Below are 17,500 nucleotides of genomic sequence, written 5' to 3'. Positions count from 1 at the left end.
GAATTCGAATCTCCGACCGGCCAGTGAAGAATAAGAGGAATTTATTTCTGGTGATAGAAATTCACTTCTCGCTATAATGTGGTTCGGATTCCACAATAAGCTGTAGATCCCGTTGCTAGGTAACCAATTGGTTCTGAGCCACGTGAAATAAATCTAATCCTTCGGGCCAGCCCTAGGAGAGCTGTTAATCAGCAGGTCCCGTTGCTAGGTAACCAATTGGTTCTTAGCCACGTAAAATAAATCTAATCCTTCGGGACGGCCCTAGAGAGCTGTTAATCAGCTCAGTGGTCTGGTTAAACTAAGATATACCAAACTTTTAACTTCTGGGAAGCTACAGTAGGTGTTGGGCTCCTCGCGTGATGTACGTACCTCTGATTGTGCCAGATCTTCAACACCTATGTGAGAATGATCCACCCTTGCACTGTTTACTGTTCTCACATCAGAGAAGACTGATTATGGAACTGTTCATACCCTTTACTTCATTGGCTATATTACTTCCTAAATGCTCCCGTCTGTCTATTTTTAAAAGACGGCTGACGTCACTTGGGAAGTCCTCTTTGCTGTGACTCAATTTGATATAGGCAGCCACGACCACTCGACCTCTTGAAAAGAGATTCTGTGCCCAGGTCTGACACTAACTTTTCGACCTCAACCTTTGATTACTTGAATGACAAAATCATTGTGTTATTATATTTCAAGAGGGCATTTGAACTGTTAACGTTTTTACCAGTATTACATAGCATTGGTGTCATTCACACATCTAAGCTTATTTTGTTATACCAGAGTAATAAGCGTTCAATGGTTTTTACCTAAACCCGCTTTACCCAAAAATGCCAGCTTCGCTGGCACCGACTTATCCTGTCCGGTTCCAATTCATGGGTACAAGGAATGAAAATGAATAAATGCTATAAAAGAAACATGTTTCAAACTATAACTAGACCGCACAGTAGACATCATACCTTCGCGCAAATCTTTATCTACTATATATCCAAAAAGAGTTAATGACCTGACAGGGGTTAGAGGTGATGAAGGCCCTTGTGAACACCAGATACAAGTTGCCAACTGTACATCTACAATTGCCAACTGTACATCGAATTGTACATCTATAATTGGATTACAAAAATATAAATTCAAAAAGTTACCGAGAAAAGTTAAAGCGGCTTAGGAACAAAATTTCAGATACCTTTTCTGATTTCAGGGAAAATTCCGAATCGCTTCATTTTGATGCCAAAAAAAAAAAAAAAACTTGAACTTCGGAGCTTTTAGGTTGAAATGACAAAATCCAACTTAACGTTTTTAAATACCAAATATAATTTTTCAATTTTCTTGTAAACATAAAAATTCCCTATAAAACGACGCATATTCTCAACAAGACGATGAAACATGGATCAGCCGGAAGGGACAAGTGCCCGGGCGCACCCAGCGACGCTACAGGACCTTCATCGCGGGTCCTTGCGCATTCCGCCTTCCAAACCCTGAAGCAGAAGTGTTGCCGAAGGGGGGCAGCATCGTCCAGGAACGTCCAGAATGGATGGTAGTAACGCGTTTTACGATTTCGCTTGAAACTCAAATATCGATATAAAGGCGGTTATCAAATCCGTGGGAGAACCCATTCGACCAGATTGGTTGTATTTCACTTTGGGGATTAGTTATAAGCCATTCAGGATGAGGGTAAAAGGCCATCGCTGGATTGCAGAGAGAGAGAGAGAGAGAGAGAGAGAGAGAGAGAGAGAGAGAGAGAGAGAGAGAGAGAGGGGGGGGGTCTTTTTATTTTTATCTTGGGTGAAGGAGCAATGGATTGTCATGTTAACATGGGGAGAGAGAGAGAGAGAGAGAGAGAGAGAGAGAGAGAGAGAGAGAGAGAGAGAGAGAGGAGGGGGGTCTTTGTATTTTTATCTTTGGTGAAGGAGCAATGGATTTTCTTGTTAACATGGAGAGAGAGAGAGAGAGAGAGAGAGAGAGAGAGAGAGAGAGAGAGAGAGAGAGAGAGAGAGAGAGAGAGAGGGGAGTGTTATTCTATGTTTCATCTGGAAAGATTCAACCTTTAAAACAAATGAGACCGCAAGACTACCGTACAAACAAAATATGGGCAGACTGAGACATTCCCTGTGGAGGTGGGCCTCCATCAGGGATCAGCTCTGAGTCCATTCTTGTCCCTCGTCGTTACAGACACACTGACATCAGAATTAAGGAACAACGACGAACGGTGGGATCTGTTGTTCGCTGAAGATTTAGTCATTACAGCAGACGCAGAAGAAGAACTGCAAGACAGGCTTTTAGCATGGAAAGGACCCCTAGAAAGGAAAGGATTTAAAGTGAACATTGTAAAGACAGAGCTGATGAGTAGTAGTAGAGAAAGGCGTGAAGAAGTAAACATTCAAGTGGAAGATGGGACAGTGCTAAAGCAGAGCAGTGAGTTTAACTATTTGGGATCAATAAACAGAAGAGGGAGGTACTGAGAAAGCAGTGAGACAGAGAGTGAAAGAAGCATGGCTAAATGAAGAGAAGTAGCTGGAATTTCTTTAGACAAGAAAATGCCATTCAAGCTCAAAATGAAGATTTATAACACAGTTACCAGGCCCTTACTATTATATGGGGCAGAAACCTGGGCGCTTAAGAGGAAAGAGGAGGGACTGTCGGAAAGACCCAAGATGAGGATGGTGAGATGGACTGCTGGAATATCACTACTGGAAAGGAGACCCAAGATGAGGATGGTGAGATGGACTGCTGGAATATCACTGCTGGAAAGGAGGGAGAGTCAAGATATAAGAAGAATGTGTAGTATATGTAAAGGAGAAGGCTGGGGAGGGACGCTCGTCTGAGACACTATAGCCCTGTAACAAGAAGAGAGGAGGTGGAACCAATCAAGAGAGCTAAGAACATGCCAGTGATGGGGAGGAGGAGGAGGAGGAGGAGGAGGAGTGTGGGGCGTCAACGGATCAGACGGATGGATGTGGTGAGGAGGGATATGGTTGAGGTGGGACTGGGGGAAGAAGATGCTAGGAATAGAAATAGATGGAGAAGGTTGACTCGAGCGGTCGACCCTGCTATACAGTGGGACTAATAAGGTCGACAGAAGACGAGACCGCAACGTTAACGGAAATCTGAAAACTCAAAACAGCACTCTTAACTAAGGGAAAAAGGAGAGCATTCGATGGAAAATATATGTGAAAACCTATTCTTCGTCTTCTTCCATTTTTCTTTCAAGCCCTTTGGCAATAATAATAATAATAATAATAATAATAATAATAATAATAATAATAATAATAATAATAATAACGCATGGGAACGCAAATCAGGGAAAACTTTTCGTTTACTAATTCTCCTTCTGAATAAAAATAAGCAAAATCCATTGAGCAGATTCGACTAGCTTCTGATATGAGGGAAACTTAAGGAAGAAAAGGTCTTGACTAATGACAGCCTTCCAAGAAATTCCTTCTCAGATCGTAAAACATTAAACTGCTTCTGTTACTACTCATATATTCGCGCCCTTTCTTCTGTACGGCGTTCCCTGGTCAGTATTTCACTCTTAAAGTATTACTTCACTTATATCATTCGTCCTTCCATCCTCTTCATCTCGCTCTCTTAAATGACCCGTTTTCATCTAAAATATTCTGCTGCTTCGTTCTCTACGTGGGACTCTCACTGGGCTTCTTCCACTTGCGTCAGTTAGTTAAGAAATCTCATTTTTTGATAACATTTCCTCAAGTCCAGTCAGTGTCCTTCCTCACACACATTCACAATATATATATATATATATATATATATATATATATATATATATATGCATGTGTGTGTGTAGAGACAGATAGATAGGTATACAGGGAGAGTGAGGGACGCAACTCTCAAGTGTGTTCCTCAAATGTTCCCTGAACACATTTCGTTTCATTTTGATCGGTCCCTACCATCTTAATTCTTTATACATTTTCGCTCTTTGCCATGTAAGGTATTATATTTCCTTAGATACATGTTCTCCTAAAGCATCCCCTTTCGACGTAAATACCCGTAAGGATCAATAATTCTATAAAGCATCGAAGGTAAGAGTAGTAAAGGTATCCTCTCCTTTTCTTTCGTTTCTAATTTTGGCACTTGAACGTTGAAATTAGTCACAATTCCCCTCTCTCTCCCTCCCTCCCTTTCCGTTCCTCCCCTCTCCCCCTTCTCTGTCATCCTCTCTCTCTCTCTAAATCCCATTTATAGGAGAGAAGAGGCAATATAGCGCAGGCTCGCAAATAGGATTAATCGCGTGAAGTGTAAGATCTTCTAAAGTCACTGAATAGAGGAAATTGGATGCAAGAGGACGGGGAGGGGGGAAGCGGAGGAGGAAAAGGGGGTGGGAGAACAAAGTAATGAAGGAAAAGACGCGAGAAAGAGAGAGGTGGATATTTTAAGGGAGAGACTGTAACAAAGCCTATTTTAAGGGAGAGACTGTAACAAAGCCTATTTTAAGGGAGAGACTGTAACAAAGCCTATTTTAAGGGAGAGATTGTAACAAAGCCAATTTCACTGTACGCCGGTAAAAAAAATTTTTTTTTTTTTATATTAAGAATTAACGGCATCCGCACTAACTCTATCAAATCTTTGTTGAATGGAGTACCTGAAACTCAAAAAGGTCCTTAGTATAAAAATATTACCCAGACGTTGTCACGTTACGCCGGATTCCCAAGTTCGTGGACGGCATTTTATCTCAAAATATACTTCTGGAAGCTCTAGAGTGACTGCCGTGCATGAAATGTGTGTGCACACTCATCTCTCTGAGCTATTAATGACAAACTCTCTAGGTTGAGTTCCTTCCCATCCTAAGGATTGTCTACAGATTTCTGAGGTCATTTTGGCGTGGAGATCAACCAATAACCTCCTGAACCCTTTAGCTTTTTTCATTAAGACTGCCATAGACCCCGAGTTATACCATCGGAAGTGAAGGTTATGAAGAGCCTAATCTAGGAACTGAACTGTCAAGAGTGCTGTTTGCCTTCGGGTAACTGAGAAGAGGCAATGACTTTTGGCAAGTGAAGCTCGATTCGACGACGAACTGGGAAGAAATACAAAAGATGTTCCGGGACAGATTGATGCGACAGCAAAGACTCGCAAAGATTGGTATTCAGAATACCTCGCGAACAGCTGAGCAATTAAAGCACATATGTGCCTATATGCAAACCACCCCTCCCCCCACCACCACCACCACCACCACACTACTACTGCAACTTTCAACTGCCTTTTTTTGTGTTTATTGGTGTTATGCTTTTAGTTTTCAACGTTAAATGCTGCTGTATGTCATTTTGGCAATACTTACTTTAACAGTCTGAAAATAATCTGACAACAAGCTATAACGTCACTGACAAAATCTACTATTAATCACCCAAATATTAAAAAATCATCATAACCTGTATGTTCCTTGCAATGGTAAACAACTCCAACGAAACCACAACACCTGAAGGCAGCTATTTCCAGCATGAAGGCCGTGTCAAGGCCTCAAGGTCATCCGTGGAATCTGATATCATCTGAATGGACTTCATGAGTGGCGAATGCACATCAAATAAGAAGTCTCAATGTCACGGAGGTCAAAAGAGACGCGCAGAATCTACAGTATTTGCAAAATCCTTCCATGGAATACAAAGCCAGTGGGCACACTTTTATACCAAGTTTGACCTGAATCAATTCAGTCGTGAAGGGGAAATGGCGATGACAAAGTCAGTGACAGACCATCGCGGACAGACACACACACATATACGAAAGAACTCTAGTCCAACCGATTTTGTATGTAGGATACTAATAACAATTTATGAAGATGGCGGCGATGACATGAAATAACATTAAAGGCGAAGTCCAAGCAATAATAGGAAAAAATGACCAAAGCAAAGGCCACCTGCACTGGCTCAGCAGAAAAATGTGTTACTCATTACACTGCCAGTAAGGAAGATCATTACGAGCAATGTCACCAAGACAGAAAAAAAGACTGGCAATATATCAATAACGGAGGCTGATTCTGCATGTAATTCAGGGGTGGAAAGTCAAAGGTCAAACTGTGATCACTCACCAGGGGAAGCAGATACGAAACTGACTGACAGGTTAACTGACGGACACGTACATATACTCACAGGTAAACAAAACTCGACGCAAACTCACCACGAAAAGCCCGGCACAGAACTAGACAAAATGTCACGAGAAGACAAACTTTTGTTACGCAAACACGAGAGATAATTGAAGAACACGAAAATACGCAAAAGAAAATTGATGCCTAATATACCACAGTGTAGTTAATACACGGGAAAACCAGGATTACTAGCTCAACGGTTTTATATATGTATATATATATATATATATATATATATATATATATATATATATATATATATATATATATATATATATATATATATATAAATTGTCTAGTTTTGTACCCAGCTTTTCCTTGTGAGTTTGCAAAGGGTTTTGTTTACCTGTCAGTATATATACGTATTTAATATTATGTATATATATATATATATATATATATATATATATATATATATATATATATATATATATATATATATATATATGTACTGTGCACTAAACAAATATGAGTAACTTGCACGTGGCAAACAAAAGCCACATCCTTCGAAACCACAGTGGAAAAACTCCGACCTACCTGAAATGAGGCGGCGGGTGCGCATGCGCCACGCAGGGGATGGTGAACGGCTTTCCCTCCACGACTTCCAGCATCCTCGGCCCCTCTTGGTCGATCCTTGGCGGGGAGTCAGCGGTAGGCGTGGCTGAAACGGAAGATGGGGTAGTGTTTAACTTACACATTCATAAAAAGAGAACGCAGGGCGTAGTCGTATATTGCTTCCTTCCTTGTACCAGAGATCATTCAATGAAGACCTTTAAGTAGGTTAGCCACAATTCTTTTGGTTGATTGCTTCATATCCCTGGAGATATTTCGGTTTGTTTCGTTCATTTCTCTTTCTGTCCTTCGTTACCCTATTAATTTTCGTCGTTCGTCTATAAATGCAAAATCTACGATTGTTGGTGCCTCTCTCTCTCTCTCTTGAAAATGTAGAATAAACTACGAAAGTACTTGTTCAAAGTCCCGATTTTCACTCAACTTCTCACATGGATTTTATGATATATATATGTATATATATATATTTTATATATATATATATATACACACATATATACTGTATATATATGAAGAAATTTAGGTATGTATGCATCCACATGCATTTACAGACTCAAGCAGAACGAAGCCTTTTTGGAAGGTGGTGTTACACCTTGACTTTCCTGGTATTTTAGTTACGAATACTTTAACCATCTAAGACCACTAACAAAATGACACTTTGTTTACAGAGGCTAACAGTTCTTCAGAGCCCTATGGATTATTGCGTTTCAGATGTTCTCTTATGAATACATTAACCTCCTAGATGATTTACATCAATGTTATTTTCTTGTGCTTTTTCCTGATTTGGAAATCTGTTCTGTAAGTCTTGCTTTCCAGGGCAAATTTGAGAAGACTGACATCGGGCTCTGTCTCGACGGCAGTGGCAAATCCCCGGAAAACTTCAAAACGCCTGCGTTCGTCGTGCTTCCTCTGTTCCTGGTGGTGGTCGAAAGAAGGGTTTCTGGGGTACGTTCAGTGGGAGAAGGCTCGACGAACGTGGACGTTTTGAATTTTCCCGGGCATCTGCTACTGCCGTCGAGAGAGAGCCCGCGATGCCAATCTTCTCAAATGTGCCCTGCTGGGAGATGGACCTATCCTTATAATGGCATCGATGCCAACAGCGATTCCGAAAGCAAAACCAGCGACAACGACAATGATGATATCTACAATGACAGTTATACTAGTGACGGTAATAATACGCATGACCTTTGGCATCGTGAACTTGACGAGCGCGCGGGACAAGAAAAAGACAGCACGAAAAAAAAAAAAAAAAAAAAAGAGCGACGAGTAATAATCGGCGTTAACAAAAGCATCAATAGCTGTGAAAATTCTGGCTGCAGTCAATAAATACTATTATGACTGAAACAATTCAAACTTCGACTGCCTCCGCTGACACAATGATTTGTGCATTTTTCTCTTTCTTCTCGTTTCGAATCGAGCCAAATTTAGGACGTATTGAATGTGGCGTTTTTCTCATCATGAGGAAAAACACGCGCGCGCGCACACACACACACACACACACCAACGCAAACTTCTATGAAATACTCTACTTCCTGATTTCTATTATTAAACAGTTCAACCGCACCGTAGGCCAAAGTTCTCAATTATCAGAAAGCGGGCTAAAATTTTGACAAGAAGCAGAGGTGTCAGTGAAATCTTAAATGTACGACGGTGAGGACATGGAAATATCGAGAGGCATATGAACGTGGGAGACGAGGCGAGAATACTGAGGGGGAAAATGAAATACGAAAAAACCCAAAGCATTGAGTTGAGTGAAAGATAAATGACTTTATTCAGCTCTGGAAAGCAATTCGAATGCCGACTACATCACTTTGTGCAGTTCACTCCAATCTTTTTCAGACGGCATTTGGATTACAATGGCTTTCCCGCCGTAAAGAAAGTTTCTGTTGGAACAAACGCTACCGACAATGCGGGATTATCTACACATGAAGAGATTGATCTCAGAATTTTAAAACTTCTCAAGAGGCTTTTTAAAGCCTCGGTAATTTTCGGCAGTGACAGATGTACAATTCTGAAAAATATATTTTTGGTTGGGTTGCTTGATCATCAATCGTTCAATGGCACGAGGTGGAAAACTCTGTCCCAGTCGGAAAATTCCCTCCTCAAAGACTCATTCTCCGACACTGGACAAAAAGTATCCGCCATCAAAACTTCATTTTTCTTCTTGATTACAATGCAACAAATATATTTAGCGCTTCTTGTTTAGTGTTACAATGTATTTCAGAGGTTTTATGACCAATGTGAATATCTACCAGGTGAAACAAAGGCTTCCACTTAAGCTATCATAACGTTCTGTTTGAACTTTCACCACTTTCTTTTGAAAATCTTTTCAGTATTGTGTCAGTACACTATCATCTTACCAAAAATCATGTGCAATGCTTGTCGTAAGTGAAAATCACACTGAAATTTTCATGCGACCTTTCCCTCTTAAAACTGAAAAATAATTACAGTATTCTTTATTAGTAAAAACCATCTAAAAATTTACAGGAGTGCCTCTTTGGAATGTACTTACAGTAATCTTATCTGCATAACATCGTATTACAAATGTCACGTGGTCAGTTCTTTTTTCGATTCATGACCAATATCTCTTACCAGGAAGTCTTATGCATGAGCACTTCATAACGGTGTATTTTCACTTGAAAATGACTCGTACCACAGATTTTTCAATCCTTACAGCCTCTTTGTAAGTTTAGCCTTTACAATTTTCCTTCCTGTTTGGCCCCGAGAATGCCGGACAGGCATCAGAGTATCGAAGCCCAGAACACACACGTTGGTACAGTAAGTTAAATGGAAGGTGCTGCTTTGCGTTGAACACAGTAAATTGGGATAAAAAGATAGGCTTTCTTAAGTGGTTTTTACCTTTGGCATTCCCAAATGTTTGGAAAAACCATCAAAACAAAACCTGTGCTCATCAATATTATGGCAATGCATGAAGGGAAATGGATGCATTAAATAGTGTAAACGGGGATATCTCAAAAGTGAGATCCCATAACGATATTAACTATGACACAAATACCCAAAATGTCCAACAGAAATATCAGGTCCTATAAAGAACTGCCCCCTGCATTAAATGTTTTGTGAAAGTCTACCAAATAGAAATAACTCAGCCGAACTGGAAAACCATACTCCATCCTAAATCAATGTAACGTTCCACTGGTCTGAAAAATACACTTTACTAAGAAAAAATACGAATGTGATTCTAATCCTACACCCCATATTTCAATTTGAGGTATTTTCATAACAATTCCCCTCAGCAAAAGAAAATTGATTACGAACATCAATTCCAATATCCCCCATTTTTTAATTCCTTGCCCTCTAAAAAATAATGGCATGATTTGCTGCAAATAGCGGCACTACGGAAAACATTACGCGATGATTATGCATCGCAGAAATGTGTAGTCATTTCATTCCAGTTTAAATCCCAAAGGGGCTCCACAATAATTTTTCTCACTGTGTATATGTGTGTGTGTATATATATATATATATATATATATATATATATATATATATATATATATATATATATATATATATATATATATATGTATGTAAATATGTATGTATATACATACATAATTTCTTTTCCCGAACGATGCGTTTCGTCCCCATTCGCCGTAAATCGATCTTGAGGACAGACAGTGAAGAAACCTAATAGTTTCCCCTCTAATGGGAGTTCAGATTCACATCGGCGGCAATAATATCGTGGATTGGAAATCAGACCTACGCTTTTCGTGTCATTAAGGTTAATGAGAAGGTTACTCCTGGGGACGAACAGTGAGTTCACCCTCATTTGTTTGCGACGAGGACCTCGATAATGAATTCATTCGCGTCGCCGATGTTCCAGTACCTCTTTCTTTCGCATCTGCTCCTGGGATTCGATGTATAAGCCCACGCAGAAATGACCCCGCGAGGAACATTGTTATACTGTGCGCATGAGAGATACCGCAAAGAATATACAATATATATATATATATATATATTATATATATATATATATATATATATATATATATATATATATATATATATATATATATATACATCACTGGAATATGTACTGGGCCACTAGGAGTTGAAAAGAACCAACACAGAGGCGGTGTGTAAGGAGAAATGTTTGTTTATAACATTCTGCTTTACGTATGCTGGAAAAATTAGTTTCAGAAACTATTTCTGTTTTTGCAAAAAAACAAATCTAACAAATACCATGCACCACACAGATAAATAACAATAATAACGTAGAAGCAGAAAAATAATGCAAATATGAACCAACAGGCTAAATACATTTCAGTCTTTTTCTGAAGAGCATTCAGCAGAATTACAGAGGAGATGCCAAAACTGCACGTACTATAAAAAGACACACGGGAAGCGCTCAAGAAATCAGACGCTTTTTCCTTTTCAGAAACTGGAGAGAAGGCCGCCCCCCTCAGTTTTACAGCCTGTGACCCTCCTAAAATTGAGGCCCCTGTAGTGCCAGTCATATAGAGGACATGCCTGCCAGCCCTGGAGAAACCCGTCCATCATCCCGAAAGCGCAAAGCGATGTACACCCATAGTTTTAAATGGGCAGGGGGGGCCCGGCGGCCACCATATCAATAGCAAACTCGCCTCATATGAAACAGTTCGGCCGCCACTGCTGAAAATTCAGTACGGAGAAAAAAAAAGGCGAAATGACAAACAGATAGGTGGAGAACAAAAATATTAAATTTTTTTTAGAAACAGTAGGTGGGTTTGGTAAGTCAGTATTTCAAGTAAAGACTGCGAGGGGGTTGCGGGGGGAGGAGGAAAAGGGGGAAGGCGGGTGTGGTAGCAGAGGTTTAGGGTAGAGAGGTCAAATCCATTCGTCTTTCCGAGGCGCTGTAGCTTTAAGTTACCTGTCGGCATTTAAGAATGAACTCGAGATGAGACGTAACTGACAACGACTTCTCAAACCGGCTTATCCAAGAGGATTCAAATTCCTCACGGGTCTATTACCATACAGACGAAATCCTTTTTATCTTCCCCTCTTCATGTGCTGTTACATCTTTATGAATTTTGATCAGCCATCTTTATATTCTCATGTCCTTGGACTTATACAGCGGAAAGCATATTAATAAACAGAACAAATTCAAAGTCCTGAAGTGGTCTTCAAAATCAACCATCAAGCAAAACACAAACAACACAACAACAATGAATATCTGATTCATTTATACATAAGTAAACAGGCGTTCCTACGCCTATCGTAATCAAAATACTGATGCTTTTTATTATAAATAACTTGGATTAGGAAACAAAGTAGAATATCGACAACTTCTAAGAAACCTTTCAGTCAGTTCAATCTCGCTGTATGATACTTAAAAATCTTAAATCATTAAATATATGAAAGAAAGTTGGCAAGAAGAAGGTAAAAAAAATCATCGAACTCTTACAGAAACAATTCCGTTTCTTTAAATAAAAAAAGACACTTGAGACTGAAATCCAAATTGCCAAGGCCAGGCTGCCAGGGAGGTATAATACGTGTTCCATTAGGCAAATGAAAGCAGAGCCGTGATTGGTTATTTGATGGTCAGTGGAGCGTTTTTATTGGGTCAGGAGTAAATTCAGTTCCACCTCTCCCAAGCACAGGGCCAATTAGCTGCGAAAGTTTACGACCACGTTTCGTAACTATAAAAGGGATGGAGAACGAAGAGGTTATCCAATAAGAATAAACTCCTCAAACAACAATCTGCTACCTACTCGTTTAAAACCTAAGAGAACTGAACTGCATATAAATACGTCTCAGGGATATAACCATGTCATTTGAAAGAAAAGTCGCCTACTTTGAAAAGGAAGAGGTATTGGACGAATCAAATGGGACGACTAAAAGAAGAGAGCTCGAAATATGAGATGAAAAAGAGTAAATGTTACCTAGTTCTTCGGAAGAGAAGGGAAAAGAACGTATTTATACACAGTAGTTGAGCTCGTACCGAAAACTCTGCCAAGAGTATCCGAGCAACCAGGGCCGTCCCAAGGCCAGACTAAAAAAAAAAAAAAGGGGGTGGCGGTACTGAACACGGTGTTAACAGCCTTACCTTAAAGAAAACGTTATTGAAACGAAACTGCAGCACCCTCAAGAAGCCCCACACAACAGGCAATGGGACGTAACGAAGCCCCAAGGCCAACAGGAAGCGCTCTCCAAGTTCAGTGGACGCACTTTCACTGAAGGTACGTTTAGTACCTAATGAACAGTGGCATTAAGAGAAAGGGAAGCAATTTGTACTAAATGAAAGACTCGAGCAAAAGGAAAAAGTATGCAAATTTATTTTTTGTTGACAATCTTATTCAAACCCTGTCGGAATTAAAAAAAAAAAAAAAAACACTGAAACTTGACAAAGATCTGAGAAGTCTGGTATGGGCGGCAATAGGTCAAAATAAGGCCGAGCATTGACGAAGATAGGAAGTACAAGCATAATAAGGATAATAAATAGTCTGTTAGGAGGATCGGAATGTTGTCAAGGCGTGAAGAAAGCGACGACTAAATGGAGAAAATGGTAAAGTAAATACGATACGTAGAGAACTTTATTAGAAGATGCGTGACATCTCATGATGTCACGCATCTCCATGAAACATTCTTTCAGTGATTCCAGTACCAAGATTACTCCCCCCCATAGCTGAGGCCGACGTCATACTCCCCCCATAGCTGAGACCGACGTCATACTCCCCCCATAGCTGAGGACGACGTCATACTCCCCATAGCTGAGGCCGACGTCAAACTCCCCAAAGCTGAGGCCGACGTCATACTCCCCCCCATAGCTGAGACCGACGTCATACTCCCCCCAATAGCTGAGGCCGACGCCAGCGAAGTGAGCCGCCTGCCCCGTCACAGGCTTGAGGATGACGACAATGGAGTTCGGGACTGATGCGCCTAATCAGCATGGAAAAGTTGACTGATGCACAGAACAATGACCCAGACATGGAAGACCAGAATGTACAAGATGGCAAAGAAGAAAGAAAGAGTACGCAAAGCTAAATTAATTGAAGGGAATCCTTACGACATCTGGGGATAAGGAAGTAGGAATACAAAGTTATGGGATATGCAGAATGATAATAAATTCAAGTGAGGGTCTTCGAAGGTAAATGGATGGTGAGATAACGTCAAATAAGGAAAAGAGGTATGGCCAAGTTTACACGATAAATAAGACATTAAGTCATAACTGTAAGATCACGGGGTTATGTAAGAAGATCTACGAAGGAAGGTGGAGGAATATCTTCAAAGATAAGATGATTATTAACTTAATAATCTATCTTGAGCAGAAACCTCAGGTGACTGAAAAACAGATATTTGTAAAATTTGTCACCAGACAAATAAACATTGACGGAGGGCAATACAACGTACAGAAATACGTCACAAAGTCACAGACGACCAATGGAAATAATTAGATATAATCTGCTCATTAATACCACAGAAGCAGCAACATCAATATTAGTACACAAATTACTAGTACTCTTACTATTACTGTCGAAAATCATACATGTTTGTCTTTATTAAAAGGCAAATTATATCCCCCTTAATTCTGCACCATAACAGTAATAATAATAATACTAATTAAATTATTATTGACAGCCCTTCATTAAACAGCAAATTATGGTACTGAAATCCATCACTACGGCACTATATATGAGCAGTAAAAAGTTCTTGTTAGACGAGAAGTAGGCTCCACTTAATTAGGAAGGGTTCTTAATTACCCGTTACTCTTTGACCATTTTCATATGCAGTATATTAAGTCTCATCTTACACAGGTATTCATTCTTTAAGGCCCACCTTGTTCCGACATTCGGGGTGCTTCAAAGTTTAGAAGTAACCGAAAGTATGACTTCTGGGTAATGTTTTCCTATAACTGGTCTTTTTAAATTTTATGTATGTTTTCGTTTACAAAGCACTTTTTCTTGTCAAAGGTCACGCCGGCTGTCTGCTACACAAGGAATTAAAAGGCCTATAGACTTACCCCATTTTCTATCATGGTTTTAATATCTGGATTTCTTACATATCATAAACATCCTCATTTACAGATCATGCTCAGTTCAAAGCATCACACAGATACTCTATCTAACACCAGATTCACCATAAGCATTCACTTACTTTTAAGCCACTATATAATTATGTGGATTCTAAAGGATTGTTAACCGATAGTCAATATGTACTTAGGAAACAGTTAGGTACCTGCGATGCTCTTTTAGACTTCACATGCCATTTGCTAGAGAACCTTGATAAGGGTTTTGAGTGAAGAATCATTCAAACAGATTTTAGTGCTGCTTTCGATTTCATAGCTGAAAGTCAGCTCAGTGGTCTGGTTAAACTACTTGAATAATAATAATTGCGATTTAATAAATCACAGGGCACTTATTTATAAGCTTCAGAATCTTGGATTAGAAGAATATGTTTTAGGGTGAATGTGTTGATGGGATCTTTAGCGAACCAAGACCTATTGTGTCTGGAGTTTCCCAAGGTAGTGTTCTTGGTCCACTGTTATTTTTAGTGTATACAAGAGATATGGTTATTGGCACGGAAAACAACACTGCTTAGATGCCGACGATGCAACACTTGTAGGTGTAGTAAAGTCTCCACTTATGAGAAATGAAGCTGCCCTCGGCTCAATCGAGACATGGACCGGATCAGTGAATGGTGTAGTCGGTGGGGGTAAGAGGCTGAACTCCGGTAAAACGAAAACACTAATCTGCCGAGAGCGATCAGATTCGCTGGACAACGGCACCAGTATACGGTAAATGTGGCCTGCTGTCGAGCATCTCAGTTCCAGAGGTCCTTTATTCCTCTAAACGTTGGTCTGTGGAACAGTTTCTCTCAAACGTTCAAGCGAAGATGCAAAGTATTACTACCCTGATACAATTCAACTTGTATTTTAATATTTTACTAACATTTTTATTTATTTATTAATTTGCTAATTTATCTGTTTTTCTAATAACTGATCTCTTTCTGTATTTCATATCACCGTCTGTTACTTCTTTCGAATGAGCACCATATTCTTTAGAAGCTTGAATTTCAACCAAAGGCCCCTGTGGCCTTGTTCCATACGAATAGGGTTCATTTTCTAAACAATATGATAATTATAATAATAACGGTATAAAACAACTACTGTTCTTTTTTAAAATAACAGCAACTCCCACTCAACAATGAACAAGGTTTGCACTCCCACTTTATCCTGCTTCTTACCCACATTCTCAACCACCCACAACACGCTTCTCTCTCGACGGATACTGATATGTCCCCTCCAGCACCCGAATGGGTTTCGAGGTTAGTGCTCAATGTTTACCTGTGACGCTGAGGGCAGCAGGAGTGCTCGTGATGGGTGTCTGGGAAGCCCGGTGCCTTATCCGACACCTGAAGGTGGAATGAGCGTCCCTCTCAGTCACGTCTTGGATGTAGAGCGTCCGGTCGGAGCCATACACGTACCTGCAGACAGGGAGGATGAATGATTCGCGTGATTAGGTATGAGGCCAAATCGAGGTGAGGGATAAAACTATAATTAGATTGAACAAATTCGAGGACACAATCGAATGCTTGCAATGAAACACTGGTTAGACAAAGATTCTGCACACAAGAATATCAGTTTAACTTTTTAATACCACAACACACACCAAGTGAATTTATTGGCAACTGTTTAATAAATAAAATCAAATAAAATTAAATCAAAACAAACGTGGGTCGTCTGAATCATACACATCTCACATCACATTGCAATAAATGAGGAACACAAATAATGCTATGAGTCAATGGATGGCATGGTGGCTGTTTGTGCGAGTGACCCCTCGGAAAGAAAACGCAAAAGAAAGTCTTTCCCGACAAAAGAGACAAATCATTCATTCATAAATAGAGAAAACAGGAAGTGAAGCATTTCTCACACGCCAACAACCTCAAGAATTTTCCCCATTCAGAAATGAAACTCGTGTCGAAAGTCGGCCGCTGCTGGGGACTGAAACTACAGCTCTCATTTCAGAATATTACCACCCAGAGGGGGGTCTCTTTTCAGAATATTACCACCCAGAGGGGGGTCTCTTTTCAGAATATTACCACCCAGAGGGGGGGGGGTCTCTTCAGAATATTACCACCCAGGAGAAGTTTTTCAGAATATTACCAACCGGGAGAGGTTCTCTTTTCAGAATATTACCAGCCAGGAGAGGTTCTCGTTTCAGAATATTACCAACCAGGAGAGGTTCTCTTTTCAGAATATTACCACCCAGGAGAGGTCCTCTTTCCAGAATATTACCAACCAGGAGAGGTTCTCTTTTCAGAATATCACCACCCAGGTAGGTCCTCTTTTCAGAATATTACCAACCAGGGGAGGTTCTCTTTTCAGAATATTACCATCCAGGAGAGGTTCTCTTTTCAGAATATTACCAACCAGGAGAGGTTCTCTTTTCAGAATACCACCACCCAGGGTAGGTCCTCTTTTCAGAATATTACCAGCCAAGGGAAGTTCATCATGACTCAGACACTCATGGGACCGGCCTGCTTATCTCTCTATAAATATACTTGATCTTTGTATGGTGTTTTTTTTTATTCTTCCTATCATTATAGCTTAATCAGTGAGTGGAAATTAACACTTTGATTCATGTTCAGTCACTTAAAGTTAAATGACTTTCGCCACAAGTAGAAATATAATTAATAAAATTCTCAAGTAACTAATCAGTAGCACACAGGAGAAGGAAGGAGTATGCAAGGAGTCTATCGATTAGAAAGCCCAGATGACAGAGGGTTAACATTACTGCCCAAAAGAAGGGCATCACTGATTTCATAACATCAATAATTGTAACTGACAACAAATCTTAACGGTCTGTTGCAAACGGCTGTGGGTAAGAAGGGGAC

The 17,500-nt window shown here is 40.0% G+C and overlaps 1 protein-coding gene across 12 annotated transcripts in view; it reads right to left on the bottom strand.

Moving 5' to 3' along the window:
• The window catches only part of LOC136825636 (cell adhesion molecule Dscam1-like), a 483,321-nt gene that overhangs the window by 120,015 nt on the left and 345,806 nt on the right, over positions 1-17,500 (bottom strand). For all 12 annotated transcript variants that reach the window (XR_010849384.1, XM_067082260.1, XM_067082254.1 and 9 more), the window contains exons 6-7: positions 15,948-16,087; positions 6,632-6,755 (exon numbers count right to left, since the gene is read on the bottom strand). Coding sequence is in view for 11 of the 12 variants with exons in the window: in XM_067082260.1 (XP_066938361.1) it covers positions 6,632-6,755; positions 15,948-16,087 (264 nt within the window). In the remaining variant the exon portion in view is untranslated. The remainder of the gene's footprint in view (positions 1-6,631; positions 6,756-15,947; positions 16,088-17,500) is intronic.

This window comes from Macrobrachium rosenbergii, chromosome 39 (assembly GCF_040412425.1).
Source record: "Macrobrachium rosenbergii isolate ZJJX-2024 chromosome 39, ASM4041242v1, whole genome shotgun sequence".
NCBI classification, from domain to species: Eukaryota; Metazoa; Arthropoda; class Malacostraca; order Decapoda; family Palaemonidae; genus Macrobrachium; species Macrobrachium rosenbergii.
Note: the sequence above shows the minus strand (reverse complement) of the source record. Positions and strands in the feature narration are given on the sequence as shown.